Source organism: Myxine glutinosa, chromosome 2, assembly GCF_964187855.1.
Source record: "Myxine glutinosa chromosome 2, kmMyxGlut1.1, whole genome shotgun sequence".
In the NCBI taxonomy this organism is placed as follows: domain Eukaryota; kingdom Metazoa; phylum Chordata; class Myxini; order Myxiniformes; family Myxinidae; genus Myxine; species Myxine glutinosa.
The window spans coordinates 110921756-110938820 of record NC_136262.1 but is presented as its reverse complement, the minus strand read 5'-3'; the positions used below and the strand labels follow the sequence as shown (position 1 = coordinate 110938820).

General features: G+C 45.1%; 1 protein-coding gene across 2 annotated transcripts in view; it reads right to left on the bottom strand.

Moving 5' to 3' along the window:
- PHLPP2 (PH domain and leucine rich repeat protein phosphatase 2) overlaps positions 1-17065 on the bottom strand; it is a 147912-nt gene that overhangs the window by 99326 nt on the left and 31521 nt on the right. For both annotated transcript variants that reach the window (XM_068107471.2, XM_068107473.2), the window contains exon 5: positions 2658-2804. In XM_068107471.2, the coding sequence (XP_067963572.1) occupies positions 2658-2804 (147 nt within the window). The remainder of the gene's footprint in view (positions 1-2657; positions 2805-17065) is intronic.

Genomic DNA, 17065 nt, shown 5'->3' with positions numbered 1-17065 from the left:
CGTTTTAAATTATGTGGTGGTGAGGTGTAATCGTCCCAATCTTCCAGTCTGCACCTACCCCTCCCCTATGTATGTGCTGAGGGGTTATTTTTTGAATTGTTTTTTTTTCCAACCTAAATCTTCAACCGAAATTGCTTATAAAAATGTAATATCACAAACGCTACAAATAAATTTGTGCAAAATAATTGTTTGTGTTATGATTGGTGTAAATCATGACAACACAGCAACTCAGGAACAGTCATTAACCTCAGCTAAAATAAGCCCATTCTTCAGGAACGACGCATGGTGAGGCGAGCGCAGCGAGCAGAGCCAAGCTAGTATATATATACATATATATATATATAGACACACACACGTGTGTGTGAGTGAGTGAGTGAGTGAGTGAGTGAGTGAGTGAGTGAGTGAGTGAGTGAGTGTGTGTGTGTGTGTGTGTGTGTGTGTGTGTGTGTGTGTGTGTGTGTGTGTGTGCATATACCGTATATATTGTGAATTTTGCTTGTCTCGTATTTTTGTTTGTAGGTTGAGGAATAAGCCCCGTGGCGGCCGTCCGTTCAGTTAAGGCTTTGGGTCCTTCCGCGCGCGCGAAGAATCCCGCCATGTTCAGGTATACGCCTCGGGGTAACAACGTTCGGCTATTTGCCTGAGGCCGGTGTTCATCGCCCACGGACAGGACATTATATATACACCGCAGAAAGGAGACCACAAACAATAAGTCGGTGCGGTCGGTCGGTCAAGTCGGTCAATTCAAGTGCGGCACATTATTGAGCACAATAATCGTACATACTGTTGTATGATTCCCCTCGGTGAAGACTGGAAAATCACAAATAGCCAAAGCCAGCTTTAACTCCAAAGGCGTTCAGTTCAAATAGTGGACTTTACTATAGATATGCTCGGGGGAAAGAACGAGAAGAAGAAGAAGATGCTTTTACCTGAGCGATCCGCCGAGCAGTCTTCAAACCTGCAAAAATAACTCAAACGAAAAACGGATTTAGAATGTACAAAAATAAACAGGTTTATTTAATAGAATGCCGGTAAATAAATGTCCTAAATGGAGCGCTCCCACACCAGACAAATAACACAGACACAGGGGAATATAAACTGGATCAAATAAATAGTGTGGGCTATCGTGCACTTAGCACAACTCGCTCGTGGTCTCGTCAGGGATCGTCCAGCCCCCGAGCGCACAGTCCCAACGCAGCTCCGGTGTTGGCGGGAAACCACTCGACGTTGGTGCACGCGCACAAAATCAGGCCTCCGTTCACCTCGCAAGCCAATGGATCGTTTCAGTTTGAGTGTCGCAGGCCAGGGGTGAGCGAGAGGCAGGAACGTCGAGGGGCAGAGGAAGACAAATGAAGACGTGAAGGACAAGCGAGAGAGAGAGAGCAAGAAGAAGCGAGTCCAGGGCAAGAGGGCAGAGAGAGGAGAGAGAGAAAACGTCAGTCTCCTCGTACTTTTATCGACCCCTCGTGACGTCATCGGTCTCTCTCTCGACCAATGCCCGCAGGCCACCCACACTTGGCCCAGTGCTCCACCAATGGCAGCTTCTACACACGGTCTACACAGGTCCCTGACTTATGCACATCAAAGTGGTTCTTTCTACCCACGATTATCGGAGCACCTACCTATGCAGATCTACCTGAATCTACATATCACTCTACCCTACCGACATAACAATACTTACTGGATATGGAAAAAGGTGGGCGGGGTTTTGGGAGGGGGACAACGCTGATGTGTTGTGCCTTGCAAACCCTGAAATGGAGAGGCGGCTTACAGGTAGCACACATTAGCCATTGACGTCTCGTCTGGGTCCAATTCACAACATGACTTTTTACAACCTGTTGAATTGGAGTTTTGCAGGAAATATGCTGAATCAACGAGTGTACCATCCATTGGATGAATATTACCCCAATGTTTGGCCTTAAACCAAGTATCTGCTTTTTTTTCTTCTTCTTTTTTAACCGTGGTCTCGGCTCGCGGAAGAGCTGGGACACATAACAGATCAGGACACAACATAAAGGGAACAACAGGAGACAGGGGAAATGTCAATAGCAGGCCGGAGGGATAAGGTAGATGGAGATGGACAAACAAGGGATGCAGGATGTTGTACAAGAGTAGGCCATTGCATGTTGGTAATCAGGCTAAATTTGCAAATTCCTGCCCTAACATGCAAGGGCCTCAGTGGCACAGTTGCACATCAGCAGTTACTCAATAAGCCAAATTGGTGATCAAATCTCGGTCCAATAGGATTTGCTAATCAACAAATACCCTGGAAGAGGGGGTGTGTGCCAGGAGGGACAAAACATGTACATAATGTGTAGATGGCTTGTTGCAGCTATATCCACAGTATACGCAGGGAAATCTCAGGCCATTCATTTATTTATTACATATGCAAAAATGACTTGTTGAAACCCCATCCTCACTATAAAGTTCACCAACCTCTTTTCCTTATTTCGCCACTCCAACTTTTTCTCTCATCCTACCCCCCCCATTTCCTTCCTGTCAATATTAAACGTGTCAATTATCTCATCCCTGGTGAATGGAAAACAAAGACAGCTGATTTGTGAACAAACTGGCAAAAATATATATATACAGGTATATATTTAAACATATACATCACCAGTCCATGATAGGAGACAATACAGAATCGATCAACAAACCTGATCAAGTGACACACTTCTGGAGGGACTTCTTCGATATCATTACAACTCAGGTTGAGCTCTGTAAGGCTGGGCAGGTTGCAAAAGGTGAGTGGAAAGGACCCAAGGTGGTTGTGTGCTAGATTCAAACTTTGCAACTGGGTGAACCTAAACAATGAAAGAAAAGACAGGCATAATGGGTAGAAATAAAAACACAACAAAGTTAGTCTTTTGGTCATTTTCTGACTGACACAGTAGTCTAGGCAAGAAAAACATGACCGATAGTCTAACAACGGTGTAGCTCGACTTGGATCTGCTGAGTGGAGGATCTGCTGTTCCCCTGTCATGTGACCATATCCTCAGCTCTGATTGGAGGATGTTTGTGAGGGGCATACATACATACACCAGATGGACAGACCAACGCTGTTCCAGATGGCATGACCCGACCTACGGGCTACGCCATAAAAATATGGCTGCCGAACCATGCGACCGATATCAATTTTTCTCTCGACCAATTAATCTCGAGATCATGCTCAAGAATTTCATTCTGATCAGATTAAGCGTTCTACTTGACGATTTATGATGTCATAGCGAGGGCACCTATGACATCATCACTTTAAACATATGTTATTTTCAATGGGGAGTACTTTACAATGAGCCGCTTTTCAATTTTTTTGATGGAGCGGTTTCAGAGATAGAAAGGTGCAAATGTTTTTTGGATTTCCCAAGATGGCGCCAATACCACGTGGCCTATGACGTCATAATTATCAGTTGAAAAATATACAGGAGGAGGCGTTCCCATGGTAAAAATTTAGTATCAATCGGATCAACGGTTGCAGAAAAAACGAATTTTAAAGGGAATAAACCCGCAAAATGCCAGCAGAAGGGACATGCATACATACAAACAAACAAATACATGCATAAATACAAACATACAAACATAAATACAAACATAAATACATACAGACATACAAACACACACACGCATACAAAGATACACCCATACATACACACATGCAAAGATACATCCATACATACACACATATATACAACAACAACAACAGGCATTTTAAGGCCATTTTCCCTGCAAGAGCGGGGGTGAGCTTTGCGGTCCCCATGACGATGTTCTCCATTTTGCCCTATTTTCTGCATCTCCCCTTGTTAACCCCCTTGCCCGCATTTCTTCTTCGACCATCTTTAGCTAAGTCTTTCTCGGTCTTCCCCGTCCTCTACTTCCTTCTACATTCATTTCCATCATTCTTCTCAACCAGTCACTTTCATCCTTTCTCAACACATGACCAAACCATCTCAACCTGTTTCTCTTCACAGCATCCATCACAGGCTCTATTCCCATCATCTTTCGCAATTCATCATTTGTCTTCCTCTCTCTCAACGATACTCCACACATCCACCGAACCATTCGCATTTCCACCCTATCCAGCCTTCGTTGCTGCTCTACATTCATTACCCATGTCTCACTCCCATAAATCATAACACTTCTCACACATGCAGCATACACCTTTCCCTTCAGCTTCAACGACACTCCCCTCCTCGTCAGTACGCCACTCAATTCCCGAAACTTCTTCCATGCACATCTCACTCCAGCAACCGTTGCCGAGTCTGATGCACCTTCTCCATTCAGCATGCCTCCCAGGTAGCAAAATGTTTTCACACCTTCCAGCTTCACGCTGTCTCCAAAATCCAACTCAACATTTCCTCCACCTGCAGCTTCCTCTGTGCACACCTTACACTTGAATGTAGCTGCAACACTGGTTAAAGACCCTCTCAGACCACTACATTTTTGATGAACCCACTCAGCGCACATTGCACATTGAATGGAGTTCACTCCGACACCCTTCCTGCACACAGCACACGGCCACTTCCCAGTTCTTTCCACCTCACCACATGCTTTACCACTTGCCATCACCTTCGTTTTTCCAATATTCACCTTCAGACCTTTTGTCTCCATACATTCCTTCAACATGTTCATCTTCTCCTTCAGTCCATCCATACTTTCCGCAATCAACACCAGATCATCTGCACACAACAACTCCCATGGTAAACCCTCCTTTACATTCCGAGCCAGTACGTCCATCACAGCTACAAATAGTAGTGGACTTAGTACCGACCCCTGATGCACTCCCACCTTCACCTCAAACTCACCACTGTTCCCGTCCCTCGTCCTTACAGCTTTGCACGCTCTCTCGTACATTGCCATCACGACTCTGATCAACCATTCCTCCATTCCTAACTTCCTCAATGCCCATGTCATGACTTCACGTGGAACCCTATCGAATGCTTTCTCCAGATCAACAAACCCAAGAAACAACTTCTTTTTCTTCTCCATGTACTTCTCCTGCAACTGCCTTACAATAAAAAGCACGTCTGTCGTTCCTCTTCCTGGCATAAATCCAAACTGCATTTCGTCGATCTTCACTTTCTTCCTTATCCTCCTCTCCAACACCCTTTCCAATACCTTCATTCCATGCTCTAATAACTTTATCGCTCGACACGAGCCGCAGTCCAGAGGGTCACCTTTCCCCTTGTATAAAGGGACGAGGTTCAGTTCCCAATCCACTGGAATGCGGCCTTCTTTCACCACCAGATTACAGATCTCTGTCATTCTCTTCACACCCAAACTTCCTGCTGCCTTCAACATATCTTGCACAACTCCTGTCGGCCCTCCCGCTTTTCTACTCTTCATTGCTTTTATCGCTTCCTCAACTTACTCTCAGTTATCTTCTCTGCAGGTCCTAAAACTGGGTTACTCTCCATGTTGCCATCCCATTCATTCTCTGCATTCAACAGCATTTCCATATATCTCTTCCATCTTCCTTTAATTCCATCTGGGTCCACAACGATTTGTCCCACTTCATCCTTCAAGCAACTCACCCCCATCACATCACACCTCTCTTTAGCTATCTGCTTTGCAGTCCTGAATACCGCTCTCTGACCCTCTTCCGAATCAAAGCGTTCTCCGAACATTTTCCTACATGCCTCCTGCGCCTTTGCTACCTCTTTCTTTGCAGCCCTCTTGGCTGCCTTAAAACTTTCATGATCTGCCTTTTCTGCCCCTGTACCCTTCGCCTTCTGCCACTCCTTGAACTTCTTCCTCTTCTCGTCAATCCTCTTTCCAACTTCATCATCCCACCACCATGTTTTGTTTCCGAGTGCCTCAGTGGTCCTTTTGTCCATCCACATAACTCACCAACGGCTCCCAACAGACTATCTTTCATTGGCATCCAACCACTTTCAAGCTCAACCACATCATCCTCTGCCATACTCAGCCTCTCTTTTAATGCCTCCCTCACTGTCACCTCTTTCAACGTCCACACCTTCATTCTCAGTTGGTACTTCACCCGCCGAGCTCTCCTCGCACCTTTCACCCTTATGTCGCAGACAACCAAGTGGTGCTGTGAAACATCCTCCTCCCCCGGGATCACCTTTATGTCCCGGAGGTGCCCCCTATCTCGCCTACGCACCATCAGGTAGTCAACGGTTGTCGTCGACCCATTTGACGTGTATGTAACAAGCTTATTATCCTCTTTCTGGAACTGAGTATTACAAATCAACAAATCAGCTCCATCGGGCAAACTCCAAAATCCTTTCACCTTCTCCATTCCTCACACCATATCCGTAACCCCCATGAACTCCCTCAAAACCGTCCATGCAGGTCTCCTCCTACCACAACAACTTCCTCATCTTTTATGTTTTCCATCAGCTTCCATATCACACACCAGAACTTGTCCCTCGCTTCATCGCTCCGACCGACCTGCGGAGCATATCCCGAGATGACGTTCACCAAGAGCTTTCCAATCATCATTTTCACCATCATCAAGCTTTCACTCACTCTAGTCACACTCACCACACTGTGTACAAACTCCTCAGGAAACAGGACACCAACACCATGCACACCTTCCGGGCACCCTTGCCACACAAACTTGTATTTCTGTCCCTGCCTACCCTTCACCATTCTCACACCACTTCCCTTCCATCTCGTCTCCTGCACACAACATATGTCCACTCTTCTTTTGACCAATACTTCCACCACTTCTCCTGATCTCCCTGTCATTGTCCCTACATTCCATGTCACAAACCTCAAACCGATCGCCACGTGGGGCATCACACGTTTCGTCGTCATAAATGGAGTGATTCCCACCCTTCCTTTGATCGGGTTCCCCACCTGGAGTTTTGACGAGAGGGAGTGAGGTCCCCCACGGGGTACTTGGGGCTGTACCCTGCCCATATGTAGTTGTAATTGTCATGGTTCCCTTTTTGAGGCAATGTTTTTATGGCCGGATGCCCTTCCTGATGCCAACCCTTTTAGTCGCCTCTTACGACACACGCAGGGATATGGTGTACCTATTCTAAACCGAGGTACACGCCAGGTACGTACATACACATACATGTATACATACACAAACACACACATTTTTACATACACACACAAATACATACAGTGCATTCAGAAAGTATTAAACTCCCATGGTAAACCATGGTAAAAGTTATTGATCTCCATCAATAACTGTAAATCCCCCACAGCTCCCCTCCCCCAAGGTTCAGTTCTTGGCCCCCTCCTCTTCATCCTGTACCTCTTCCCCCTTGGTCACTTAATCCGTCGTCATGGTCTCCAATTCCAGTGCTTTGCCGATGACATCCAGCTTTTCATTTCCGCCAAGTCAATTTCCACCGTCACCCACTCTATCCTGACAAACTGCATCACTGAAATAAAATCCTGGCTTCAAATCAACTTCCTCAAACTAAACTGTGATAAATCTGAAATAATCATTATTGGACCAAAAACGCTCACCAAATCCACCCACAACTTCACCCTCAACATCGATGGTATCCCAGTATCCACCTCCCCTCACATCCGGAATCTTGGCATCATCTTTGACCAAACCCTCTCCTTCGACAAACGCACAAAACAGATCACCAAGACAGCCTTCTTTCATCTGAAAAACATCGCCGGTCACCGTCCATCCCTCTCCCCCACAGCTGCAGAAACCCTCATCCACGCCTTCATCACTTCCCGTCTGGACTACTGTAACAGCCTCCTCTGTGGTTCACCCTCAAATATCATCAATAAACTTCAATACATTCGGAACTCCGCTGCCCGTCTACTCACCCACTCCCGGGCCCGGGACCACATCACCCCCGTCCTTCACAAGCTCCACTGGCTCCCCATCTCCCAGAGAATCCAGTACAAAATCCTCCTCCTGACCTACAAAGCCCTCCATAACCTGGCCCCATCCTACCTGACTGACCTCCTCCCCAGACACACTCCCACCCGCACCCTCCGCTCTGCTGCTGCCAACCTCCCACCCCACCCCCCATCCGGACCAAACTCAGATCCTGGGGGGACAGGGCCTTCTGCATCGCTGCTCCCACACTTTGGAACTCACTACCTCAAATCATCAGAGACTCCTCCTTACTCACCACATTCAAATCATCACTCAAGACCCACCTGTTCAACACCGCATTCAACCCCTGACCGTCTCTTCTCCTTTTCCTTCCATTCTGCTTGGTTATTTAATTATGTATTTTATTTTATTTTTTTGTCTTTGTTTTACGTTCTATCTCAAAGCGTCTTTGGGTTTCTTGAAAAGCGCTATACAAAATAAATGTATTATTATTATTATTATTATTATTATTCAGACCCCTTCACTTTTTTCACATTTTGTTATGTTGCAGCCTTCTGCTGAAATCTTTTGAATTCACTTTTTCCCTCATCAATCCACACTCAATACCCCATAATGACAAAGAGAAAACAGGATTTTAGAACGTTTTGCAAATTTATTAAAAAGAAAAAACTGAAATATCACATTGACATAAGTATTCACACCCTTTGCTATGACACTTGCAATTTAGCTCACGTGCCTTCTCGGGTGCTCAGGTACATGAAAGCCCACAGAATCGTGGTTCTCACAGTTTGAGAGTCCTTTAGGTGCTTTTTTGCAAACTCCAAGCGGGCTTTCATGTGTCTTTCACTGAGGAGAGGCTTCCGTCTGGCCACTCTGCCATAAAGCCCAGATCGGTGGAGTGTTGCAGTGATGGTTGTCCTTCTCGAAGTTTCTCACATCTCCACACAGGATCTCTGGAGCTCAGCCCGAATGACCATCGGGTTCTTGGTCACCTCTCTTACCAAGGCCCTTCTCCCCCGATAGCTCTAGAAAGAGTCCTGGTTGTTCCAAACTTCTTCCATTTAAGAATTATGGAGGCCACTGTGCTCTTGGGAACCTTCAATACAACAACAACAACATGCATTTTAAGGCCATTTTCCCTGCTAGAGCGGGGGTTAGCCTTGCGGTCCCCATGACAATCTTCTCCATTTTGCCCTATTTTCTGCATCTCTCCTTGTTAACCCCCTTGCCCGCATTTCTTCTTCCACCATCTTTAGCCAAGTCTTTCTCGGTCTTCCACGTCTTCTACTTCCTTCTACATTCATTTCCATCACTCATCTCAACCAGTCACTTTCATCCTTCCTCAACACATGACCAAACCATCTCAACCTGTTCCTCTTCACAGCATCAATCACAGGCTCTATTCCCATCATCTTTCGCAATTCATCATTTGTCTTCCTCTCTCTCAACGATACTCCGCACATCCGTCGAACCATTCGCATTTCCACCCTTTCCAACCTTCGTTGCTGCTCTACGTTCATTACCCATGTCTCGCTCCCATAAATCATAACACTTCTCACACATGCAGCATACACCTTTCCCTTCAGCTTCAACGACACTCCCCTCATCATCAGCATGCCACTCAATTCCCGAAACTTCTTCCATGCACATCTCACTCGAGCAACCGTTGCCGAGTCTGTCTGATCCACCTTCTCCATTCAGCATGTCTCCGAGGTAGCAAAATGTTTTCACACCTTCCAGCTTCACGCTGTCTCCAAGATCCAACTCAACATTTCCTCCATCTGCAGCTCCCTCTGTGCACACCTTACATTTGAATGTAGCTGCCACACTGGTTAATGACCCTCTCAGACCACTACATTTTTGATGAACCCACTCAGCGCACATTGTACACTGAATGGAGTTCACTCCGACACCCTTCCTACACACAGCACAGGGCCACTTCCCAGTTCTTTCCACCTCACCACATGCTTTACCACTTGCCATCACCTTCGTCTTTCCGATATTCACCTTCAGACCTTTTGTCTCCATACATTCCTTCCACGTGTTCATCTTTTCCTTCAGTCCATCCATACTTTCCGCAATCAACACCAGATCATCTGCATACAACAACTCCCACGGTAAACCCTCCTTTACGTTCTGAGCCAGCACCTCCATCACAGCTACAAATTGTAGTGGACTTAGTACCGACCCCTGATGCACTCCCACCTTCACCTCAAACTCACCACTGTTCCCGTCCTTCGTCCTTACAGCTGTGTGCGCTCTTTTGTACATTGCCATCATTACTCTGATCAACCATTCCTCCACTCCTAACTTCCTCAATGCCCATGTCAATACTTTGCGTGGAACCCGATCGAATGCTTTCTCCAGATCAACAAACCCAAGAAACAACTTCTTCCTCTTCTCCATGTACTTCTCCTGCAACTGCCTCACAATGAAAAGCGCGTCTGTCGTTCCTCTTCCTGGCATAAATCCAAACTGCATTTCGTCGATCTTCACTTTCTTCCTTATCCTCCTCTCCAACACCCTTTCCAATAACTTCATTCCATGCTCCAATAACTTTATCGCTCGGTACGAGCCACACTCCAGAGGGTCACCTTTCCCCTTGTATAGAGGGACGAGGGTACTCAGTTCCCAATCCACTGGAATGCGGCCTTCTTTCACCACCAGATTACAGATCTCTGTCATTCTCTTCACACCCAAACTTCCTGCTGCCTTCAACATATCTCCCACAACTCCAGTCGGCCCTCCCGCTTTTCTACCCTTCATTGCTTTTATCGCCCTGGTGTTGCCCTGGTTGTTGATCCCAACCAGGTTAGCCCTGGTGTTGGGCAAGCGGCTAGGGTGAGGGCTTAGGATCCTAGGATCCTGGGTTCGAATCCCGGTCAATCGCTGAATTAACGCCAGGGGGTTGACTCAGCCTGTCATCCTTCCGAGGTCGGCAAATGGAGTACCAGTTCACTGGTAATTCCCTGTTTGTCGTAAAAAGGCGACAAAAAGGGTTGGCGTCAGGAAGGGCATCCGGCCGTAAAACATTGCTTCAAAAAGGGGACCAAAAAACAACAACAACCACGGTCCCCGAAAAAGGCCAACCCCCGCTTGCGGGGAAAAATGGCCTCTAAAGGTGGTTATTTTTATATATATTGCTTTTATCGCTTCCTCAACTTCCTTCTCAGTTATCTTCTCTGCCGGTCCTAAAACTGGGTTACTCTCTATGTTGCCATCCCATTCATTCTCTGTATTCAACAGCATTTCCATATATCTTTTCCATCTTTCTTTAATTCCATCTGGGTCGACAACGATTTGTCCCACTTCATCCTTCAAGCAACTCACCCCCATCACATCACACCTCTCTTTCACTATCTGCTTTGCAATCCTGAATACTGCTTTCTGACCCTCTTCCGAATCCAAGCGTTCTCCGAACATTTTCCTCCATGCCTCCTGCGCCTTTGCTATCTCTTTCTTTGCTATCTCTTTCTTTGCAGCCTTCCTGGCTGCCTTATAACTTTCATGCTCTGCTGTTTCTGCTCCCGTACCCTTCGCCTTCTGCCACTCCTTGAACTTCTTCCTCTTCTCGTCAATCCTCTTTCCAACTTCATCATCCCACCACCATGTTTCCGAGTGCCTCGGTGGTCCTTTTGTCCATCCACATACCTCACCAACGGCTCCCAACAGACTAGCTTTCATTGACATCCAACCACTTTCAAGCTCAACCACATCATCCTCGACCCTACTCAGCCTCTCTTTTAATGCCTCCCTTACTGTCACCTCTTTCAATCTCCACACCTTCATTCTCGGTTGGTACTTCACCCGCCGAGCTCTCCTCGCACCTTTCACCCTTACGTCGCAGACAACCAAGTGGTGCTGTGAAACAGCCTCCTCCCCTGGGATCACCTTTGTGTCTCGGAGGTGCCCCCTATCTCGCCTACGCACCATCAGGTAGTCAACGGTTGTCGTCGACCCACCTGACGTGTATGTAACAAGCTTATTATCCTCTTTCTGGAACTGAGTATTACAAATCAACAAATCAGCTCCATCAGCAAACTCCAAAATCCTTTCACCTTCTCCATTTCTCACACCATATCCATAACCCCCATGAACTCCCTCAAAACCATCCATACTCCTTCCCACATGTCCATTTAGGTCTCCTCCTACCACAACAACTTCCTCATCTTTCACGTTTTCCATCAGCTTCTCTATCGCACACCAGAACTTGTCCTTCTCTTCATCGCTTCGACCAACCTGCGGAGCATATCCTGAGATGACGTTCGCCAAGAGCTTTCCAATCATCATTTTCACCATCATCAACCTATCACTCACTCTAGTCACACTCACCACACTGTCTACAAACTCCTCAGAAAACAGGACACCAACACCATTCACGCCCTCCGGGCACCCTTGCCACACAAACTTGTATTTCTGTCCCTGCCTACCCTTCACCATTCTCACACCACTTCCCTTCCATCTCGTCTCTTGCACACAACATATGTCCACTCTTCTTCTGACCAATACTTCCACCACTTCTCCTGATCTCCCTGTCATTGTCCCTACATTCCATGTCCCAAACCTCAGAAACCGATCTCCACTTCGGGCTGTACCCTGCCCACATGTAGTTGTAATTGTCATGGTTCTCTTTTTGAGGCAATGTTTTTTTTTATGGCCGGATGCCCTTCCTTACGCCAACCCTTAGAGATCGAAGCAAGCCCCGTCGCTCGAGGGACCGGAAGCGGCTCCTTCAATGCAGCAGAGATTTTTTTGTAGGCTTCCCCAGATCTGTGCCTCGACACAATCCTGTCTCTGAGCTCTGCAGACAGTTCCTTCGACCTCATGGCTTGGTTTTTGCTCTGATATGCATTGTCAGCTGTGAGACCTTATATAGACAGGTGTGTGCCTTTCCAAATCATGTCCAGTCAATTGAATTTACCACAGGTGGACTCCAATCAAGGTGTAGAAACATCTCAAAGATGATCAAGAGAAATGGGAGGCACCTGAGCTAAATTTCAAGTGTCATAGCAAAGGGTCTGAATACTTATGTCAATGTGATATTTCAGTTTTTTCTTTTTAATAAATTTGCAAAACTTTCTAAAATCCTGTTTTCTCTTTGTCAATTTTGGGGTATTGAGTGTAGATTGTTGAGGGAAAAAATGAATTTGAACGATTTCAGCAAAAGGCTGCAACATAACAAAATGTGAAAAAAGTTAAGGGGTCTGAATACTTTCTGAATGCACTGTACATACATACATATATACATATACATACACATACATACGTACATACATACATACATACACATACATACATACATACATACATACATACATACATACATACATACATACGCTGTTCCAGATGGCATTGCCCTACAGACTACACCAGGTTGGTGGATAACTTCATTATGCAAATGATCTGCCTCTTTTTTTTCTGCTTCAGTCGAGTCACAACCATTACGCTCCAGCACAACCTCTCATCCTATGCATGTAACCTATACATAGTCACAAAAAAATTATTCTTTTTAAAATTCGATATCATAAACTTTTCATTGGTTTTGGCACATTGGTCCACTGTTGCTAGCCTTTAATCCAGTTAATGACACTTTCTTTACAACTTACCAAAATAACTTAACTTACAAATTGATGACAATCCAGATATCTTCACATCAACAACATGCACGTGCACACATGACAGGTGTAACAAACAACTTCCACTCGCTCCCTTTCACACCCAAAATGTACACATTTCATGTTGAGACGTCTCAGTTTGCAGACCAGTGTGCCATCCCATTTTGTTAGAAAGTCTATGCTCCCTTTACCAAAGGTCGTGTTACAGACCGCTTCGACTGCAGCCAAAGTAAACAACAAACTGACAGATTTCAGCATTTATAATGGATACAAGGTCAATACCACAACGACACTCAGTCGAGGGCATACCTTCGCCAGGCGAAACAGTTTACACTTTGACTCCCACTGATAGGCCAGATCTCAATAGGGACCTCCAAAATCTAACCAACTGGTTTTTAATCATCGACCCAACACTCACCAACTAAGTTTCATCCGAATCTGTAAATAAATTTTGGAGATATTCTTATATATATATATATCGTCTTTTACCCTTTCACTTGCAGGGCGAGAATATGTTCCCTTACAAGGAAATAATTAAAAAAGACCGTGTATTCTACTCGTATACTCAGAGTGCGTGTCAGACGTACGGGTTCCATGTATTTGCATGTGCGGTTCTGTTATTAGAAACAAAGTAACGCTAGTCACAGAAAAAGAATGGCATTTCCCTTTTTCTTGGGTCGATGTATTGCACAAGAGACATATTGTGCTCCAGATTTTCCTTATACTTGTTAATTATTAAAGCCTTTCACAAGGCCTGTCCAAATAGCAAGAACAATCTGAGAAAACCTATTCTACGGCAAATGTGAAATAAGCGCAAGTAATAAACAACAAACAAGAAAAGGGATATAAATATTTAAAATGAGAGAGGGCAAACAAGGACGGACAAGAAAAGAAAAGGAAGCAGATTGTGCCAAATAGCACGACGTGCCAGAAAACGGTGCGACAGTTCATGTGTGCGTGGCCTCGGATAAAAGTTCCCTTTATAAGAAGCCCGGGAACTCGTTGAAGGTTCCCAGTCATGGAGAAACAACAGACTCCGGAGCGATTTGTATTACAATCTGGATAGCCATTAAAAGCAGTAAAATCGACATGAAGACGTACAAGGAATTAAATCTTTGCCTTCGTCAGTGTTTCGTGTTTGCAAAAAAAGGTCCAAAAGAGGATATCCCTTGCGTCAATTATAAAAGTGGCAACCATCTGTAACTGCTGAACAAAGGTATGGAAGGTTATTTGGCCAGGGTGATGGCAACACTGATAAACAAATTAGGAAAACTAGAACGCACTGGCACTCGGTAGAGCACAAACCTCCACCAGGCTGAACAGTTTATGTTTTGTATCCCACTGATAGGCCGGATCTGGATTCGGACCTGAACCAAAATCTAATCAGCTTGTTCTCGTCGCCAAACCAACCAACTTTTTAGCTCTTTCACGAGCCTCGATCTTGAACACAAAAAATTTAAAAAATAAAAATTCCACATAGTTTAGTCATAATCCGTCCACAACCTTATGAAATAACACGCTAAGTATAATTTTGGCACTATCACTCAATGGTGACAAATCACTTACAAAATTGTCGGCTCCACATTCGGATCTTCCTGAGATATCATGCTATATATAATTTTTGGGCGCATATATCAATTGAGAGGATTAAATTAGAAAATTTCAAATATATATATCTTATCTGGATCTGCTTCTGAATCTTCACCATAATTGAATCAATTCTTCCTCGTCACACACGCAATCTGTCCACCAAGTTCCGTCCGAATGCATCCATAACTCTGAGATATCGTGCTCTATACAGTTTTTGGCCCCATCTCCCAATTTTAAAGAATAGTTTAAAAATTCTCGTATCCATATCCGGATCTTCCCCAAAATCTAATAATTTTGTCCTTATCACATGCCCACCCTCTCCACCAAGTTTCATCCAAATCTGTTCACATCTTGAGATATCTTGTTCATGTACAAAGAGACAGGGGTGAAAACATAACCTCAGCCCGTCTTCGGTGACGGAGGTAATTAAAACGACACGTGGTCGAGCGCATACCTCCGCCAGACTGAACAGTTTACGTTTTGTATCCCAAAGATAGGCCGGAAGTCGGAAAAGGACGGAAAAATGAGTACCAGCTGATTGATAATGGGGTGCATTGCATCAGCGGCACACCTGCGCCACCAGAAAATGATGCAGCCAAGCAGCCACAGGCTGCACATGAACCACCATTGCACAAATAATTGTTATCGCTTCTTTGTATTCCCACCAATGTTCTTGTTTCAATACACCTTCACATATTCACTTGGTCTCAGAATGATTAGAGTTATTTTGAGCATGAGCCACATTGGCTAAAATGTCCGTTGAACAACCGATTGGGTGTTGGTTTTGGATTGGGTAAGAGTCCATCAAAAAAAAAAAAAAAAAACATACCTGCATCTGGCGGACCACCGTTGCCCATTTTGTGATCGGGTGCATGATACAACCAGGACGCGCCTGACTGATTCAGACATTCCGCCACGGTACGTAACATGGAAAATAGGTCCGGGACCCTGTTCGGAGCACAGGAAGTGGTTGGCTGGCGCAACCACTTTGATGTGGCTTGTCAGGATTCAGACCGGTTAACTGGGCTAATATTATAGGTCCGGTTAATCGGTCTGGAGACTCTGCATCGTCATTTCCGAGTACCTTCTGTTTTCCCTGAGTGAGTACTCCAATGAATATGTTTTCCCTCCCTCAAGACACTCACATAACCAATGGCAGTTATTACCTCTGCCACCAGAGTTGTGTTTTCATCCGTTTGTCTGCCTGTTTGTGAGCAGGACATCACAAACGTTACGGACTATTTCGGATCAAACTTGGTGGACAGGTTGGCTGTATTACGAGGACGAAAAGATTAGATTTTGGGGAAGATCCAGATATGGATACGATAATTTTTAGCAATTCTTTACCATTGAGACATTCAGGCCAAAAACCATATATATAGCAAGATATCTCAGAGTTATGTATGGATTCGGACGGAATTTGGTGGACAGATTGGGTGTGTGACAGGGTAGAATTGATTCAATTATGGTGAAGATTCGGAAATGGATCCACATGAGATATATATTTTTTAAGTTTCTAATTTATTTCTCTCCATTGATAGATGCGTCCAAAAATTATATGTTGCATGATATTTGAGAAAGTTGTGGATGGGTCATGACAAAAGTTGGTGGATGAGTTTTGTAGGTGACAAGAACAAGTCGATTTTGGTTCTGGTCAGGATGTAGATCCGGCCCATCAGTGGGATACAAAATGGAAACTGTTCAGCCTTGCGAAGGCATGCGGTCTACTGAGTGCCGTTCTGGTTGACCCTTTTTCTCCAACCAAAACAACTTCATGCATACGTTTGCATTTATGGGACTTCCAAGTCAGCCATGCAGATACAGCCTGCATCCCATGGGAATTATTAGACAGTACGAGCAGCAATAACATGGATGCACTCGGTCAGAACTTCCAAGGTGGCTGTATTTCTTTTTTATGTTGGAGGCTCCAGTCATGGACTATATAGTCCTCATCGAGGCCAGGCCTTAAATAAAAGAGGAAAAGTGTATGGTGTTTGTTTGTAAGAAATAGAGATTAAAGCTAGCCCAGTGGCTGTAGTTTGAGTGAGACAGAAAGTAAGACCAGCAATCCTGACACGGA